The sequence below is a fragment of the Triturus cristatus genome, chromosome 7, assembly GCF_964204655.1.
Source record: "Triturus cristatus chromosome 7, aTriCri1.1, whole genome shotgun sequence".
In the NCBI taxonomy this organism is placed as follows: Eukaryota; Metazoa; Chordata; class Amphibia; order Caudata; family Salamandridae; genus Triturus; species Triturus cristatus.
Genome location: NC_140590.1, coordinates 1,687,462,449 through 1,687,482,423, shown reverse-complemented (window position 1 = coordinate 1,687,482,423; position 19,975 = coordinate 1,687,462,449). Strand labels below are relative to the sequence as shown.

General features: G+C 45.8%; 1 protein-coding gene across 1 annotated transcript in view; it reads left to right on the top strand.

Annotated features, from left to right (window-relative positions):
* TPI1 (triosephosphate isomerase 1) overlaps window positions 1–12,414 on the top strand; it is a 29,891-nt gene extending 17,477 nt beyond the window's left edge. Inside the window, exons 6-7 of the mRNA XM_085619845.1 lie at window positions 10,439–10,526; window positions 11,815–12,414. Of these exons, the coding sequence (XP_085475971.1) occupies window positions 10,439–10,526; window positions 11,815–11,933 (207 nt within the window). The 3' untranslated portion in view covers window positions 11,934–12,414. The remainder of the gene's footprint in view (window positions 1–10,438; window positions 10,527–11,814) is intronic.
* Window positions 12,415–19,975: the final 7,561 nt, after the last annotated feature.

The window sequence follows — 19,975 nt, the reverse complement described above, 5'->3', positions numbered from 1 at the left end:
GTCCAGAGCACTCTCATGGATATGCCCTTTGATGGCACTCTCCTTTTTGGTGAGAAAGCGGACAGTGCGCTGAATCGCTTTAAGGACTCCCGGGCTATGGCCAAGTCCTTGGGCCTCTCGGCCCCGCGGTCGCAAACTTCCGCCTTTCGTGGCCAAGGAAGGGGTGCCTCCTCACGTCTGCCTAGCCACCAGCCGCAGAACCAACCTGCGCACGGTCGCGGACGTGGTTTCCGCCGAGGCGGTTCTGGAGGACGACGCGGTCAGCCCACATCCACCCCGGCAGCATCCGCCTCAAAGCCTTCCTAGTCCGAGCTTCCATTCCACGCCAGTGGGCGGCAGAGTTCGCCATCACCTGCTCCACTGGCGGTCCATCACATCGGACAGGTGAGTGCTGCAAATCGTCCGAAGGGGCTACTCCCTCCCCTTTAGACGACCCCTCCAGCCATGCCACCGCAGCACCACCGTATATCGGGGGGATCATTTGAATCTTCTCCACGAGGAAGTTTCGGCCCTCTTGGCCAAGGGGGCCATCGAGCGCGTTCCGAGCCCAGAAGTAGGTCGTGGTTGTTCCCACTACTTTCTGGTTCCCAAGAAGGGCAAAGGGAGCCTACGCCCTATCTTGGACCTCGAACGTCCATGCCTTCCTCCGGAAGGAGAGGTTCAAGATGTTGACTTTGGCTCAGGTTCTAGCTGCCCTAGACCCTGGAGACTGGATGGTAGCGTTGGTAGCAGGATGCATATTTCCACATCCCCGTCATGCCGGCCCACCGGCGTTAACCTGCGGTTCCCGGTGGGTCAAGAGCACTTTCAGTTTACTGTGCTCCCCTTCGGCCTTACCAGTGCCCCTCTGGTGTTAACGAAAGTGATGGCGGTGGTCGCAGCTCATCTGCGCAGATCAGGGGTTCCAGTCTTCCCCTATCTTGACGACTGGTTGTTGAAGGCGGGCTCGCCCCAGGCAGTCGTCTCCCACCTCCAGACTACGGCAGATCTCCTGCATTTGCTGGGGTTTTCCATCAACGTGCCGCAGTCACACCGGAGTCCCTCTCAGAAGCTCCTCTTCATCGGAGCGGTTCTCGATTCGGCGCGGGTCTATCTGCCAGAACAGCGGGTCTGGGATATTCAGGCCCTGATTCCCATCTTTCGGCCTCTATCCTGGGTTTCGGTCAGGCTAGTGTTGCGGCTTCTGGGGCTGATGGCCTCCTGCATCCTACTAGTGCATCACGCCAGGCGGCGCATGCGGGCTCTGCAGTGGGACCTGAAGTTTCAGTGGGCCCAGCATCACGGCAACCTGTCCGACCATGTCTTTATCTCGGAGGGCACGGCAGTTGCAGTGGTGGCTCACGGACTGATTGGGTCACGGGCCGCGATTGGGTCACGGGCAAGAGCCTCTCCCTTCCCCAACCGGAGCATGTCGTAGTGACGGATGCGTCCCTCCTGGGATGGGGTGGCCATATGGGAGAGGCGGAGATCAGAGGCCTCTGGTCTCCGGAGTCTCGCCTCCACATCAACCTGGAGTTGAGAGCGATCCGACTTGCACTGAAAGCCTTCCTTCCCTCTGTCCGGGGAAGTGTCGTGCAGGTGTTCACGGACAACACCGCCATGTGGTATTGCAACAAACAGGGCGGGGTGGGGTCGTGGACCCTTTGTCAGGAGCCTCTGCACCTCTGGACGTGGCTGGAACACCCAGGCGTCACCCTAGTGGTTCAACATCTGGCGGGCTCTCTGAACACCAGAGCAGACTAACTCAGCTGCAGGTGCATGAGGGATCACGAATGGCGTCTAAACTCCGAAGTGGTGCAAGGTCTCTTTCAGCAGTGGGGAGAGCCTTGGTTAGATCTATTCGCCACCGAAGAGAACGCCCAATATCATCAGTTCTGCCCGTTGGAGTTTCCAAGGCGGCACTCGCTCGGCGACGCTTTTCGTCACGAGCGGAGTTGCGGTCTGTTGTATGTCTTTCCGCCTATACCACTTCTGCCCAGAGTGCTGAAGATCAAGGGCGACCGGGCCCAAGTCATCTTGGTGGCTCCGGATTGGGCATGAAGGTACTGGTATCCCGAGCTACTCAGTATGTTGACCGATACGTCTGCCCCTTCGGGAGGATCTTCTGTCGCAGCAGCAGGGGACGGTCCTACACCTGAACCTGTCCAGCCTCCACCTCCATGCGTGGAGATTGAGCGGCGGCAGTTGATGCCATTTGACTTGCCTCCTGAAGTCTGTGATATCATTCTGGCAGCCAGGCGTCCCTCCACAAAGACGGTATACGCCTGCCGGTGAAACAAATTTGTGGCATGGTGCACAGCAAAGGCTGTGGATCCCCCTTTCCGCACCTCTTTCTGAGGTTCTCCTCCTTCTTTCTTTGGCCCAGCAGGGCTCTGCCCTGGGCACCTTGAAAGGTTAGCGTGCTGCAATCTCTGCCTTCTTGCGGCTTCCTGATCAGCCTTCTCTTTTCAAGTCCCCTGTCGTTACACGCTTTCTAAAAGGCATTACTCACACGTTCCCTCCTGTCCCTTTTGTAATGCCTCAGTGGGACTTGAATCTTGTTCTCATTTCTAATGTGCGCTCCCTTTGAGCCTCTTCATAATTGTCTTCTTCGTCTGCTGACGCTTAAGACTGCTTTTCTGGTAGCCATCACCTCGGCTAGACGGGTGAGTGAGCTCCAGGCTTTATCATCAAAGCCTCCTTTTCTCGCTGTTCATCCGGACAAGGTTGTCCTTCGGCCTCGCCCCTCCTTTCTTCCGAAAGTGGTGACCCCCTTTCATCTTGGGCAGTCTGTCACCTTGCCCACCTTCTTTCCGCATCCTTCCAAAGAAGAAGAGAGGCTCCATCGTCTGGACCCAAAACGTGAGCTCTCCTTTTATCTGGACCGCACAAAGCAGTTCCGGGTGGACGACCAACTTTTCGTTGGATACGTGGGTGCAAAGAAGGGGAAAGCTGTGCACAAACGGACCATCTCTCGGGTCGTTTTGTGCATCAATTTGTTATTCCTTGGCAATAAAGGACCCTCCTGTTGGGCTGCGCTCCCATTCTACTCGGGCCACGGCGGCTACTACTGCTTTGGGACAGGGTGTCCCTTTGCAGGACATCTGTCAGGCGGCAACGTGGGCTTCGCTACACACGTTTGCCAGGCATTATTGCCTTGACAGCCAAGTCCGGAGGGATGGCTTCTTTGGCCGTTCTGTCCTCCAGGACTTTCTGGTGTGATCTTGGTTCGCAGACCCACCACCGGGGATGGTATTGCTTGGGTTTCTATTCTAAGGTGAGGAATCTAACTAACGTGTTTCTTTCAGATGAACAAGTTACTTACCTTCGGTAACTATGTATCTGTAAGAAACATTAGTTAGTTAGATTCCTCACCGACCCACCCATCCTCCCCGTTCTGCGAACTGACATCTAGGGTTAAGGTTATCCTTTTCAGGCCCCTAGATTTTATTTTTGGCACCAGTGTCGGTCTTTTGCATGGCTCTGCGTTCCTGGCGCGGAAAGCTATGTACAAGAACTGACGTCAGCGCGCGAGGGCGGCGTCTAAGTACTCCGTCATTCCGGCGCATGACGCCGACGACTGACGCGGAGCCGCAGACGACGCCTAGCGACGCGCAAGGGGTATTGCTGACGAAAAATCTTCCAGATCCAGTCTGACGCCTGGGGATATTCTAAGGTGAGGAATCTAACTAACGTTTCTTACAGATAAATCGTTACCGAAGGTAAGTGTTCAACACCCACAATACAATTTAAATACTTGCAATTGAGCACACTTCTGAATATCTCTGCAGCAAGAAAAGGTCACAAGGAATTTGTATTTTCTTGTAATTTAGAAGTATGATGGAAGCAAAGATTTCAATAGGATCAAAACACAAGGCGCTTGTCTGATGCACAAATGATAAATGTGAACAGATGAGTTCTTGCTTGTGCTCCACTTTGCTTTCGCAGTGAAGCCGCATGAGTCCTGCACGTGCAGTGGCCCTTGCAAAGGGAACGGCGCTCTCTGAAAGGCGGTGTCCTAGAACAATGCAGATGTGGTATAATGGGACTCGAGTGCACCACTGGACGCTACCCCTACTAAACCAGCCTGGCTCCTTTGCTACATTTAATGTAACTCTTGAGTTTTTCACAAGCCCTGTGACCTCCGTGACGTAAAACCGACTGCAGCACCTTGGCTCTGACGCCTGTTCTGGCACCACAGCTGGTGTGAACACTGGGATGTGCTCTAGACTGGGGTTGCCGAGCCAGGCCTCTTTGGTTAGATCTCTTGACTGTTTATGGAGCCCAAGATTCAGGTTGTGTTTACCTTCACCTGCCAAAAATGCTGGGCACGGACCTGGTTTAGCTGGTTGGGTTCATACCCACCTGTTCGTTCTTAAAGAGCGATGCCAGGCCTGGCGCAGTGCATTATAGAACATTTTCTCTTTTTTATGTAGTGCATTTTTATAAAGCGTGGACATTACCCGAAGGTGTCAGAGCGCTGTGCAATAGAGCCAGTTACATTACAAGAGAAGTATTACAAAGACAGAAGAATAAAAATGAAGGTTACATAAAGTCCAACACAGCAAGCAGGAGTGAGGAATATACAGGGAAAAAAAAACACCTTCCAGGAGGGGTCTGAGAATGAAAGTATTAGTTCTGAAAGTGTCTTTGGAAGATATTTGATCTGCTTTGAAGATCCGGGTAGAGGAGGTGGCTCGGAGCAATGGGGAAGAGTTCCAGATTTTCACCATTGCCTGAGAAGGATTGCGCCATCGATCTTTCCCTTTTTGAAGACTGGGGGTGCCTCATGCAGAAGCTTTTCCGCATTCAACAGGGTCGAGCCTCTGGACAATTTCAATTTATTTGCCAGGTAACAAGGGGAGGACATGTGCAAGGCTTTGTGTGAGATGCAGGCAATTTTTTAAATAGATCTTGCCTTGATTGGAAGCCATCGAAGAGGACAGGACCATGTGTGGTGGTCAACGCGAGGGAAGCCATTGCAGTATGCGGCCCTCTCCACTAGGGGAGATGTTGCACTTTGCTAGTGAACGCACCTCGACTGCAGGAGATTTGTAGAGCCGCTACATGTAGATTAGTTCAGAGGTCACCCTCCTGCAGTATTATCTGGATTGCAATTTGAGGCTGGATGCTCTGATGAAATAATCGAGTTGTAGGAATTGCAACATAGATTTTTATAGTTTAAGAGCATTTCCCCCCCACCCACCATGGAACAAATGGCCATGGCTACTAAATATGCAGCAGTGAACAGCTAAATTATGCAGTAGTGTTGACTAAATTATACAGCACATTTTGTGATTGGATTGGGCCATTGTTTTTACACCTGGGAATAGGTTGCACCTTTAGGTTTGTGTAGCTGTTTAACACATCAAAGCAATAAAGGTGACCAGTCAACTTCTGTAAAGGGCCTTCAGATACGCAGCATTGCATTTTTAATAACTTTTTAACCATTTGAGCTAGAAACAACTTTTTTGTTAATCTGCAGATGGTTATGTGGCGAATCCATAATCGTGCAAAAAAAAAACATGGCTGCACAGTCATAATTCCCATGGCCCTGCCTATAACTTGCCTCCCTAACAAAACACTATTACTTTGCAGCATGCCGATTTAACCCATGAACACCTCCACCCCACCCCCACGCAGAAGGAAATTCACGGAGTTGAATGGAGCCCGGTCTGCAATCTAAGTAGGAAGCAAACACTGAGATGATGGACGGAGCACTGAAACTTTGGAGACACTCACCCCCAGTCACAGATCTGGGTTGAATCCATCGTTTTTAGTTCACTCCGCCACCCAGTTCAAACCCAGCCGTATGCAAATCAGTCTTGACCCTGTGCCTCATAGGAACAGTCCAGCCCGAACTGCCAAGCCAGGTCTTCCCCGGACCAGAAACTACCATCCTAGGACCAGTTTCGGCTGGATTGTTAAGTGAAAAGGAGCAAAGATTTAGGAGACAGTATTGATGTTCTAATTTCAACAAACCTAGCCAGCATAGCTCTTGAAAGCAAAACTAGTTATAAAGGCTATTTTTATAACAATTGTTTAATAGTTTTGTATAAAGACAAGTTCATTTTTAAATTTTACATATATACATAGGAGTAATCAGTTGTTTCATTGCTATATACACAAAGATGTTAGGCCAAGGAGGACATGGATGGTCTCCGAGAAATAAACATCGAAAAATAAACAATATGGAAAAGACACCGTATTAATAACAATATTTGCAATCTGTTACACAATTTATTAAGTGTGTCAATGGCCTTAGGATGTTTCCATAATCCTACGCGCATTTCGGCATGTGCCTTCGTCAGGGGGCCATACAGTATGTTCACCAGTGCCTAAATGAAATACAGAAAGCTATCCAGAGCATGCTTGGTCAACCAATAGATACAATCAAAAACAGCTATTTAATGCCCATACATAACATAGTGTACATGGCATTTTAAATAAAAAACGTTTAAAATCACTAGTCAGATTTTATAGTCTCTTAACGTGAACTAAAAGGTTTTGCACCTTAAAAACAATCGCCAATAGTGGGTTCGTATCATAAGCCTATGTAATTCTAACAAAAAAGGACCAAGGACATGCAGATGTAGCTTGTGGTCTTGCCAAAGGAAGTCAAGTAAGATGGAGAAGTCAAAGATAAATATGAAAAGATGAGTAAGTGGATATAGGTGAGTAGAAAAGGATGGCTCGTAAGCCAAATGAAATAAAACGGAGTGAGGGGTAGGAGGAATAAAGTGTAAAGTTACACCAAACTGAGCCGATTGGAATCATGCCTGTTAATAAATGGTAACTCACAAATTTCATTTGATGGAGCAAAGGAATCACTAGCTCATGAATAGTGCTTCACATCGGCTGTCACCACATGTGTATAAATGGTTACTAACTGTTGAAAAAAATTAGAAATTGTATAGTAAATATGTTGTAAGGGCAAGCAGGGCCTGAATAGCAAAGATGTGAGACCGACCTGTTCTCTGCTGGTCGTCTCATCAGTAAGTCATGTAGTGCGAGTGCTCATATAGATGCTCCGTATATGAGCAGTCAGATAAGGCTTGAGGAATGCGGTTATCTACAAGTGGAAACAGATTAACAGATGGTATTGCAGACACAAACTCGCGTGTCTTGCAGTAAATTCAAGGCGGTGGTACCCTAGCGGCTTACCTCGAAAGAGATCCAGGGTAGCCTCGATTGTAACGGGATAATAGCTTTAACTTAATCCGTGAAGAAAAAGATATCTAAAATGCGTAATGGAAAACAAGGTATTAGATGAATCGACTAAATCGGAGCCATGCGTGCGGGTGATAAGTGCTACGGCGGTTGAAGGTTTTGCTTACTTGAGTTTAAAAAGGGACCCAAACAAAAGTCTTGTCGTCAAGTTGTGTCCTTGGGTCATTTCAGCCGGTAGTCATCTCTCGTATTCCTCGAAGCTCAGACGGGAGGGGTGGGAGCATGAACCCAAACTGTCTTAAATAGACCAGTACTAGAAATGCGGGGCCAGTGATACAAGCGCTTCCATTAGGCTAAAGATAGAGGCATGGCCTGTCGTGCACGGAAGTCACAGCCAGTGAAAAACGGCGGCCATCTTGTAGGGGATAACTTATGGAGAGAACATAGGATGGAATAATACAGGGTAATGGAATTAATATGGAATAGGCTACATTTGTACAGAAACGTGAATTAGTAATCTAAGTAATGATTAAAAATACTGTACAAGACGTACATAACTGATTTAGTTTTGAGTGGGGAAAAATTGCAGAATAAAAATAAATACAGATAAAAATAAACTCACACATCAGCTACAGTTGTGTTTGATAGCTTGTTCCCAAGGAATTTCGTTGTTCATACCATTTTAAGGTATGTGTTGAGAGAAAAAATCCAATAGACTTCTCTACTTTTACGTATGTTGGTACTCATTGTGCTAGAATTTGTTTCTTTTTTTTTTTTTTTTTTTTTTCCAATATGAGCCAACATATTTGGTCAGCAGTATGGTTAGCCTCCATGTAGTGTCGAACCAAAGGGGCTTGAATTTTTTAGGTGCGTATAGCTGACCTGTGTTCTGTCAAACTAGTGGACAGCATGCGTGCTGTCTCACCTACGTAGCCTTGGTTACAAGGGCACAGTAGTAGGTAGACTACGTTGGTAGTCTTACAGTTTGTAAAGCTCGTGAGGGGTATATTGTGGTTATTGAACGAAAATAGTTTTGTGTCCATCGCAAATTCACACGCTGTGCAGGAAAGGCACTTGAAATTGCCTGTTACTTTAGGTAACCCAGTGATGGACGACTGGGTTTGGGTGGCACCAAGCTTAGTTTGCATACGTGATCTAACTACGAGATCTTTAAGATTTTTATTTTTCCTATATGCGTATAGGGGTTTGGGTAAAGCTTGGTTTTTAGGCTTGGTGGCATTCAATATGTGCCAATTTGAATTGATGATGTGACGCACTTTTTCGTTCATAGTGGAATGTCTTGATACAAAGACTAATCTTGAGTTCGTAATTTTGGGGTGTGATGTTGGTAGATGTTTGTCGTAGAATCTTGCTCGTTTGTACGAATCTCGTAAGAGGCGTTTTGGATATCCTCTTGTGAGGAATTTCTGTTTCATGTCTTTCGATCTTGTATCGAAATCTTGAACATTAGTACAGTTCCGGCGGAGTCACAGAAACTGACTAAAAGGGATGCTAGTTTCTGCGTGAGAGGATAATAACTATCAAAGTGGAGTAGTGTGTTGCGGGTTTAACATATAGATCTACCTCAAGGTTATCTATATTTTGGATTTGGATGTCCAAAAACTCCACGTTGTTGTTTAAAGTTGGCTGTAAAGAAAATGTTATCAGCGCACAAATTAAGCCAGGATACAAAGTTTGGTAAGTCATCAGGGTCAGTTGTCCAGATAAAAAAGACGTCAAAGACGTCGTCTATGTATTTGGACCAAGATTTTATGGATTCACTGAAAGGGGCAATCTCATTATATATAAATCGTGATTCATATAGGGCCATGTAAATGTTGGCCATTGTTGGAGCACACAAAGCCCCCATACTGACTCCCTTAGTTTGTTTATAAAGGGAGCCGTTGAATTCAAAGGTGTTTTCAGTAAGTATCACAGTAAGACAATCCAAGATAAATTATCTAGGGCAGTCTATGTCAAATGTTTCCATGAACCAGGCTACAGCTTCCAAAGCTCCAGATTGTGGGATATTGGAATATAAAGCCGTGATGTCCATAGTGACCATTAATTGAGTGTTGGCATTGAAGGATAAATTCTCAACTTTGGTAATAATGTCCCTAGTATCCCATATGTAGGACGGGATCTGTGGTACGAAGGGTCTTAAAATGGTGTCTACATACTTGGACAGTGGTTCCGTAACAGATTCTATAGTAGTAACTATAGGTCTGTACGGGGGATTGGTACGATCATTATGTATTTTGGGGATTCCGTATATGGCCGCCATTTTTGGTTCTTGGATATTAAGAAATTGCCATTCTTTGATTTGTTCTAGTCTTAGAGCTTGCGTAGTAAGTTGGAGTATAGTACTTTGAACTCTTTTGGTAGGGTCTTTGGTAATCGATATGTAATGTTGATCATTCAGCATTTCCTCCATCTTCTGGATGCATTGAAGTTTGTCTAAAACCACTGCTGGATTGTTCCCATGAGAAACTGGGTCAAAACTGATTTGCATATGGCTTGGTCTGAACTGGGGTGGCGAAGTGAGCTAAACAATGATGGATTCAACCCAGATCTGAAACTGGGGGTTAGTGTCTGAAAAGCTTTAGCGCTCTGTCCATCTCCTTGTTTGCTCTGTGATCTAAGTAGGGCAGTTGTGCTGTCTCTGGTTGCCCTAAAGGGTCTCGCATACATGCTTGTAGACTAATTCAGACCGACTCCTGACCTTTTTAAAGCAAAATGTAGTTGGGTTTTTTTTTTTTGTTTTTTTTTTTGCTCCCTAAATGTTGGCATGTATGATCTTGGAACAGCCATGTTGGTTCCCCCTACCACTTGCATACCTTTCAAATACACCAGGTTCTCGGAATAGCTAATTTGAAAGACCTTACTGAATGTTCTAAAGTCAGATCTCAAGATGGTGTCGCAGGTTAAGAACCCCTTTCTCTCTTCTGTGCTTCATGGCAGTATTTATCTCTCGTTTGTTTGCAGTGTGGTCACACATTGGCCCATGGTCATTGTTGGCGGTCAGCTCAGCTGTGGCCAAAACCAGTCTTCAGAAGCAGGCTGCAGTGCCAGAAGTTTGAACCTGAACCCTGTACAGTTGTCTTTTTGTTTTTGTAACAGTTGCCTTTTAGCGACTGGCTGCATCTTGTACCCAAAGGTGATGCGCTTGTTCAACGGTCCGGAACCCAGAATGCATGATGAGTAATCGGAGTCCAGTTTATGGGTGTTCTGGTTGTGTTCGTGAGTAGCTGGGCTGGTAAAGCATCCTAACCAATTATCATTCTTGCAGGCCCAGGAGGTCCACCTGAAACTGCGGGCCTGGCTGAAGACCCATGTGTCTGAGGAAGTTGCCAACAGCACGCGCATCATCTACGGAGGTACGTTAATCCCTTTGCCTGTCGTGGCTGCTCCCTTGTGCTGTCCTCTCCTGTTATCTGCTTTGGCCTTCTTACCTGAGGCTGTACCTAAGAATGCATTTCTTTAAGCCACGTGTGCAACATAATTTGATCATGCCAAAGCATACCTCATTTTTCAGGGTTATCTTGAGGTATGAATATTTAAATCTAGAATAATTGCATGCAAATGTTTCCTTTATGGCGTTTCTGAAAATCTGGCACTCCAGAACTATGCTGGACACCTGCATTACTATCGGGTGTTATAAATGTGTGCCAGCGGCCTATCTAAATCCATCCTTGCAATGCGTTAATCAGACACTGTGTCATGTCTGCTGGCTTCACATGGCCATAGTTTCCTCCATTCAAGAGACCCTAGGGGTTTTTCACCTCTGCTACTGAGGTGCTGGAACTGGACCCTTGGATGCAACAAAAGCTTTAAAGGCTGTAAAACCGGCCTCATAGTCTTCCAACCTCCCTCTCACCGACAGGACAAACCTGCTTTTTTGTTAACCTGTGTCCCAGAGATGCTCCTTATTCTGGCACAAATGCAAAAAAAGTTGACAGAATGCAGAACAATGTCGTACATTCACCCCAGTACAGAGATCTGGGCCTAAATCCATCGTTTTTGCTCACCATGCCTTTCCAGTTTGAACCCAGCCATATGCAAATCAGTCTTGACCCTGTGCCTCATGGGAACAGTCCAGCCCGAACTTCCAAGCCAGGTCCTCCTTGGACTGGAACCAAGCATCCTAGGACCAGTTTCGGGGTTTCACCCCTCTTCAGCCAGGATAGCTGGATTCCAGTGGCATGGAGAGCACAGGACCCATGTCTGGGCATACCCTTCCCACTCGGGGTGACAAATGCAATCCTGGGGCCCAGTCTATTTCCAGATGTCAATTTGGCATCCTCGGTGCTGCCCTCCAAGCCAGAATCCAAAATCTCTAACTTGAAGTAGCTGTCACTTCCCATCCTGCAGGAACACTGTGTAGCCTCAGTTTTACACTATCTGAAACCTAATCTTCCCTTAATTTGTAAAATATCTATGAAAGATTCACCATGTAAGCCATCGTAACCCAGACCTTAAGGTCAGGCTTAGTGCTTAGCCCGATATGAGCTGGACCTTCATCCACCCCAACTGTGCTAGGTCAGCGGCCTAACCGCACTGATTTGGTTTGCAGCCTGCAATTGCTTACCTTGGATCATGTTTTCTCTAGCTGTAATCTACAGACCTGCCTTGTGTAACCTCACCACCTCCTTTCTGCTCCTACAGGATCCGTCACTGGAGGTACCTGCAAGGAGCTGGCTTCTCAACCTGACCTGGATGGCTTCCTGGTGGGAGGAGCGTCCCTCAAGCCGGAGTTTATTGAAATAATCAATGCAAAGCAGTGAACAGACCCATGTGTTCCTCTCCTTAGCCCAACAAAATGGCTGAACTGAGGCATACACGTCCACATCTAGGCATAAGTGGATGTCACTCATGGACTGACCTTTGCGATCCAGAACGGTTGCGGAAAATTCAATATTTGTTTACTGTGTCACATTCTGCACTATGAGTTGCCCTTTTTGTTCCAGGATATTTGAGGGACGAAAGTCTTCCACCTTGGAGCATTGTGCTAGTCTGTATGTGTGCTACTTGTGTTTTTTTTTCTTTCCTGAGGACATCAGGGATTCCAGCAAGCACTGAATTTATCTTCCATGCACTTTCTCCAGAACACGAGCACTGGATTCCCCTGAGCTGCAATTTCCCTGCCCCACTAAGTGGGGTTCAGTCCTCTAACAGGGAAACGTGTGGGGCCTGTACTGTCACATTGGTCAATCATTGTCAGTCATGTGATCATTTCATGTCAAAGTAAAGTGATCATGAAGGTGACTTTTGTCTGTTTCATTTTGTGTAGTGCAAGGTTTTTTGGGTCTCGGCCTGGCGAAAGCAGCGCATGCGTTGCTCTGTCCTGCAGAGGCTTCTTGGAATCGATACGGATTCCGAAGCCATGTCCCATCTCTGCCTTCACCTTTCGTTCGTGTACGTCGTTTGGTGTCACGAATTATGCCAAAGGCAGGGCAATGATTGCTCTGAAGGCATGTCAATCCCTCATTGTTGCCACCCTGTCCTTTTAGCCCCGCACAGCGGGATTGGATCTCTTACCGGCGGCGTTGCACAGTAGGTTTATTAACTTGCTGCTGTTTGGTTTTTTGGTTTTGTTTAGGCCATTGTATGGGTTTATCGCAGGTTTATTCAGCTAGCCATTTTGCTTGCTGTAAGCTTTACTTCATGCACAAAGCTGTGGCTTGCACAATTAACAGCTACTTTCATGTATAAAACCACATATCTCGCTGCTGTGCCAGCCATAGCTCCGTCCCCCGGCACCTTAATTCCACATCAAAACACTCTGTGCCATGATATTCTTTCACTGTGCACTGGTTAGCTTTCCCAGAGCTCTTTTGGGCCCTTTTCCTTTAAATGCGCACACATGTTGCCAGTGCCCCGTCACCAGGCACATTAATCCCACATCAAAACACTTGGTGCCACGATATTACACAAGCGTTTCTTTATTAGATTCTTTAGCTTTGCTTTTTACTTTTGCTCTGCACTTATCTAGCCGCAACCATAACAGGCAACATACACTAGCCGTTTCGCTTGCTGCAAGCTTTACTTCATGCACAAACCTGGGGCTCACAAAATTAACACTTTTCTGTATTAAGCACCTTAATTCCACAGACACTCTTAAACACAGGGCAAAATGCAAAAAAACTGTGGTATGAGGGGAGGACAGTGCGCATAAGCTTATACATGCAAGCCCACTCTGTTCATCAGCCTCCTAATGTTTCAAAATCCACAGTAGTTCATAAATTCGCCACTTAATCCCCCCCTTGTCTCACCTGTCGTCCTTGCCGCTTCTCTTTTATTTACACAGCTATGTGCACCTGCCACCCTTTTCCATCAACCACTCACTTTGTGTTTTTTTTTTAATTTATTTTTTTATTGTCCGCGTAGGCACTTTAATGACTTATTGTGTGCAAAGTCCACATATTAGCCAACTGTTAAGCCTTTTTGTACCAGGAGTTAATGCCACTTTTAAACTTGTTGCGGTGTTCTGTAGTGTTTTGCTTTGCTGTAGAAATATTGGGCCTTGCTCAATAACGGGTACTTTTTCCTAATTCACCACTTAGTTTATAAATGCGCCGGCCACACACCTTAAACCAACATATAAACACACTTATGAGCACAGCTCAAACTACAAAATGGGACAAGGAAAAGGCAGCGCGCACAGGCTCAGATACATGCAAGGTCGCTCAGCTCATTGGCTTCCTAATGCTGGGAAATCCACTGCAATTTATCAAACCCGCTTCCATAACAGGCACCATACACTAGCCGTGTCGCTTGCTGCGAGGCTCTAGAGGTGCAACTAGAGCAAAATTTCTGGGTGGAGGGCTAAGAATTTCGAGGGGGGGCTGACTCTTCCAGCAATAGAGTGGAGATGCAGGGGCTCTAGAAGGGGTGGAAAAAACAAAGCCTCATTTACAAGCAAATGGTCTTTTAAAGACCTGTGAAGTGCTCGGCAGCGGCTGTGTGCCCGGGAAACTGTCTCAGCCTGGGCTGACACACACTAGAAGGGGCTGAAGCCCTTTGATCCCAATGGGCATTGCGTGCCTGCTGCAAGCTCTACTTTAAGCACACAAAGCTTGGGCTCACACATACCCTTTTAGATCTTGCCTGGCGTAGGCTGTGCACATGCGCAGTCTCGTTGGCGAGATTTAATGACTTTGGTTATTTTCTGTAAAGGGCATTAAGCCCCACCCCTCTTTTCCATTGGCCGGCATCACCGTTTATGATAAACAGTGGCCAGCCATTGGAAAAGAGGTGTTTGATGTTTTTGCTCAGCTTTGTGAGCCGTCCCATTTGGACGGGCTCGTCTGCCTTCCTTCTGCCGTGAAAGCTTTCTTATCTTTATGGGGCTATGTTTCCAAACACATGGCCCCATTAAGACAAAGCTTTCACAACGATGGATGAAAGCGGACCGTGCTAGTTTTTTTTAGGTTCCCAGGCTATGCCAAGCTCTGTCCATGCTAGAGCGCAAAATGGCGGGCCTGCGTAGATTGAAGTGAAAAGCCCTTTTCTTTCTATATCCTAAGCAGGTGTCTCGGCCCAGATTTAAAATGCTGAATATTCCATCATTATTAGGGATATTTTGTTTGTAGAAGTAACGCATTTGGGATTATCTAATAAGCCTGTAAATAGTTAATTTCAAAATCTCATTTCCGTGCCGTTGGGTGTGGAAGTTGCGAGTGAGTCTTGCAAGAGCCTAGAGGAGGATGTGATTGTGCTCATCAGCAGTTGTGGCAGAGGTACTGTGCAGGGTTGTTGTGTCTGTTGCTAAACCTGTACATCATGGAGGGCTGAGAGGGAGACCGCGTTGACCGGGGACACATAACCAGAGGAAGGGAATTTGCCGCACTTGCGGTGGGTTGTTTAGGAGGATGTCTCTGCTAGTAACTGGGTGTCGGGCCTGCCAGTTCCCCACAAGGCTTGCCTTGTTTACCTACCTACATAGTATGGTTACTAGCTCTAACTTTTCTCTGATCGTTCATGCGTACCCTCAAAGTCAAACTACGATTTTCTATAACAGATTGGACACTGATATGAATAACCCTCGATTCTAAGCACTATTCCCATGTGGTTCCACAACAATCAGCCCTCACAGGAGTTTCTCCTGTGTGCACCACCTTTACATGCACCCTAGTTGTAGTTCTTCCACGTGGTTTGTTCTTTTTGCTGTAGCAAAGTATGTTTGTGAATTTAAAGTATGTTTGTGAATTTAATGGGGTGATAGAAGTGTGTTGGAAGTGGGTTCGCTAGAAGGGTTGTGACAATCGAAGCGTTACTTTTAATCCTATACCAATTTGATACAAAGTAGTTTGAGATTAAAGCTTTATTGACTACGTTCTGACAAGCTCATCTATACATAAAATTGTGCGGTACAGTTACTCGCTATACCACTGCAGCTACCAACGTTCCATGAGAACATTTTGTGGGATGACCAGTTTTAAAGAGGAGGCAACCAGAAATTAAAATAACATAGTGTACTATACTATGTTATTCAACACAACTGATGTAACACATTCTTCCCCCTTACAGAAATTCTATTTGCAGTGCTTCCATGTGGGGGTCTTGACCTTGATCAGTTATGGAAGTTTCTCAAACTGGATTGTTAAGAATGGTACACTCCAAACCATCTCTTCACCTCCACTATGTTATACCTGAATGAATCTAAATGTTATAAAGTGCGCGAGTATCCGAGGGTGTCTTGGTGCTAGAATCATTAGATCAACTTACCATGGAGATTTTGGGGTTAAAGAGATGTGGAAAACAGCAATGATTTCACCTGAACACCATTTGGCAACTCATCACACTCCGCAATATCTGCTGTCCTGTGTGATTCCACACCTTTTATTCACCTTTACAGTTTAACTGGTGTGAAAATGTAGATGGGCCTGCTTCCATTCTCACTGGCAATGTGATGCACGCAATGTCTCCCATGAGCAGATTTGGAAATTCAACTGTGATGCTTAGATCTCCCCTGCTTCCTCGCCACTACTTATGATAGTATCATAGTCCACGTATTTGCCACAATTTTGACGACACCCGCTGTTTTTAGAGCAACCACATGTAGTTCGCCTCGATCATCACTCAAGGGGATTGGGACAAAGTCTGCACATCTTATATTTTTCCCTGGAACGTGAAATACATTGAAACAGTACTCTTGCAATTTTGAGCAAAACTTGGCTATGTGAGCTGTGGTGTTCAACCTGGCCCCTGGGACTCCCTACACCTGGCTTTTTGAGCTTGCCCCCCCCCCCCCACTCCACTAAGCCCTACATTTGGCTTGACTCACACCTGCTGTGTCAGGATACCCTTCTGGGTGATCGTGCACTGTACCATCGGCCTAACATAACTTTAGCGCTGTTGGTATTTTTACAGCTATGCATATTCTCTTCACACAATGGTAGTTACAGTTGGCACAAGTGTGGTCGTTGTTTTGTGCATTCTGCAGAGAAGTTAAGTATTGGACAAGCATGCAGTCAGACTACCTTTATAACCCATTGACCAGCACCAGAAGAAAATCGCACTGCCTTCAATCTCAGCTCTGATGCTTTCAAAGACACCCCGTCACGCGCACCCACATACTGAGTTCACCCAACATCTAGAGACGACCCAGGTATGCATTGTGCAGTAGTCATGTTATAGAATAAACTAAAGAATGCAGCATCTGAAAAGATTTAGAGAAATGCGAGATGAAGTGAGAAGTTAAAGGATGCATTGCTACACCAGTTCATTCTATTCTATGCCACGCCAGTCTACACAACTCCACTCTTTACCATTCCACTCTCAAACTCCTCGCCACTAACTTTCTAGGCTGAACAGCAGCCACGCTAGCGTAAAACATGGTTAAAACACATTGGCAAAGCCAATAGCTTTTGCATAGATGAGACCTGTTGACTTTGACAATGCTTTTTCTTTTGCTTTGAGAGCTCCATGGGAGGGCATGTGTGTTCTTGCCTTCACCGATGTTGTGTTCCTCCCTCACTTCCCTGTACACCATGCCCTCCTAGTTGCTCCCTATTCCTCCTAGCTCGTTGGTAAAAGCACAGCAACTGATATATTTTTGCCAGGGGTTTAACTAAAGAACATATCTGATTTTTTTTTTTTATTGCATGCGCTTTACATGTTGGATGAAAGTACAAACATGGGCTGCATTTATGGTGCTATGGGAGGAGTGGGCTCTTGAAATAACTCATCTGGCATTTGAGTCAGAATGCGATCTTAGCCTAACTGAAAAGGAGATGTCTCTTCTCCATAATGTTGCTTCCTGGCTGCTGCAGAGTACCAAATGGAAAAATAAGGATGCGCCTGCCTACCCCTATGGGACCTGGGCTGAGATTACCATTAAATAAAATCTGGCCTAATAGAAGGACAAATAGGAATACAACAAGTAACCCAATGGATTTGCTCTTTCTATTGGAAGGTAACTTATTTCCAAACTTGTCAATTCCAATTCTGTAACTGCCCTCCCCAACTCAGATTTAAGTTCTGCTTAAACACAGGACTCTTGTTGAGGGACTGCTCCTTCTCTTCTTTACGCATGGACTACCTCCTGGTGGATCAGGCTTTGAGACCACGTTTGTACCACTGTATTATGAAGATTGCTCACTGAGAGACAGGAGTCATGTATTGTGAAATGAACCTCTTGGGCGGTATGGACATGCTGGAGCTGTCCTCTGCACCAGTGCTCCCCAGCAACTGAGGATGATTTTTCTTCTGTGTAATGGTGATTGGTGTGCATGGCCTGCCAACTTCATTACACAAAGTAAATGATCCAATTGTCTCATTTACTTTTACATTGGGTCTCGCATGCATACCTGAGCCCCCCCCCCGAGCACCAATTTGGACGAGGTGTCATTGAAAAGGGGACAAACTCCCCTTTCCAGTGGTACTTTTCCCTAGTGGATCCCTGCTTTGGGATCGCCAGAGGCGGGTGTTCTCCAAACCATGATTCACCCACTAGACCCCAGGAACTTGTTTGATGGAAGCGCAGTCCTCTTACTTCCCCTGATCCCCAGTCATCTGTCTTTCTCAGAAATGCAAAAAAAATGTGCAATTGTTGGCAAAGTTTTAAGTTTACAGGCATTATGGGTAAGAATCTTGAAGGATCTATGGAATGCACACAATGTTTGACTCCCCTGGGTGTATAGTTTTCAGAAATGTCAGGGTTTTGTATGATTCGCTGGGTGGCCATCAATCCCTGGCCAAATAAACTTTGCTACCACAATTGCCAAATTAGATGCATTTTGTGACCAGAAATGTTAATGTCTCAAAATTGTATTTTGGGGTCTTTCCTGTCGCGGGCACTAGGCCTACCAACACAGGCGCGGTGCTATTTTTGTCGGGGGACTGGGGGGGGGGGGGGGTGGAGAATGGTAGGTGGTATCCAATTTGTTGCTTCATGCAGATTCCAGAACATTTCTTTTTCTATTAAATATTTTTATTATGAAGCTTGAAACAAACGGCATTGGTTAAAGAGAAAACAAAACATGGTTTCTTACAATACTCAGTAAATTCCCCCAACAGTTAAATTCCATAATAGCTATAAAGGAGGGTAAGGTCAGAGAAAAATAAGGCATAATAAAATAAGTGAGTTCACATTTAGCCAACCAATTTTTTGGGCTATTCCTTAATCCATTTTTCCAAAGGATCCCAAATACATTGCCCCATCTCCTGCCTTCTTTTGCCCCATCTTAGGAAAATAGCTGACTCTAGGTTATATAGAGCCAGGATCCTTGCTCTCCAATTTAAGAAGGTGGGAGCATCAGGACTTCTCCACTCCGATGTTATAGACAGCCTTACTGCAGACATAACTATAAACAAAAAGGCAATTATATACCTAGTTCTCCGCTTCAGATAGTTACTCTCACAACCAAATACAACAAGCTCTGCCGAGAGAACAGCTGAAATGTTAAGTTTGGAATTTAAAGCTTCTACATCATGGAGAAATGTATAGAGTTTTGGACCAAAAAAAACATGTAAATCATTAGCCGCTACCAGCCCACACCTCGAGCAGCAATGACCTCCTCTACCTCCCCATTTAGCAATTCTGGCCGGGGTGTAGTACAAATGAAACAGTGCCATGTAGCTTTGAGACCGTAAACTTCCTGATATAAAGGCACTGTTTGAGAGTTCTAAGGCCTGAGAAATATCTAGATTTATTTTACCTAATTTAATTTCCCATTTAGCATTCTGTGAGTATGTCATCTGGAAAACCTGAGAGTAAATGTTGATATAACGTACCTATTCTAGAATGTTTTATTATAAGTAGATTTTTCTTGAAAAATCCAGAACCTTGCTCCCTAGCTTTCTCTACGTAACTACGGATCTGTAGATATTTAAAGAAATCTGGAGTATTTAAACTAAATTTCTCTCAAACTCAAAAGAGGCCAGTGCTCCTTCGCTTCCAAGATCACCCAATGGCCTTATTCCCTGTGAAATCCACCTAAATGTACTTAGATCTTGGCAAATGGGAGGTAAAAGTCCTGCCGCAGTAAGGGGTGTATATTTCTTAATATTGGGAATCCAATATTTACGACGGATCTTACGCCAAAGCGAGAACATTGCTATTATGACCTTGAACTTTGTCTTTTTATAGTAGCTGGGCTCCAATATTGTACTTATATCCCCCTAGCTTCTTCTCCCAATCCTATTTCAAATATAGAGGGCCTGCAACATAATGGTACCCATGCCCTGTCTCCAAAAAGTGGTGTAGCAAAGTGTTGAACAAGAGCTGACCAATAATACAACACTAAATTAGGTATTGCCCAACCTCCCCTCAGGGAGGTACATCCATTTTGCTGCCCTCCCGAGGATGATGATAACCTCCAGA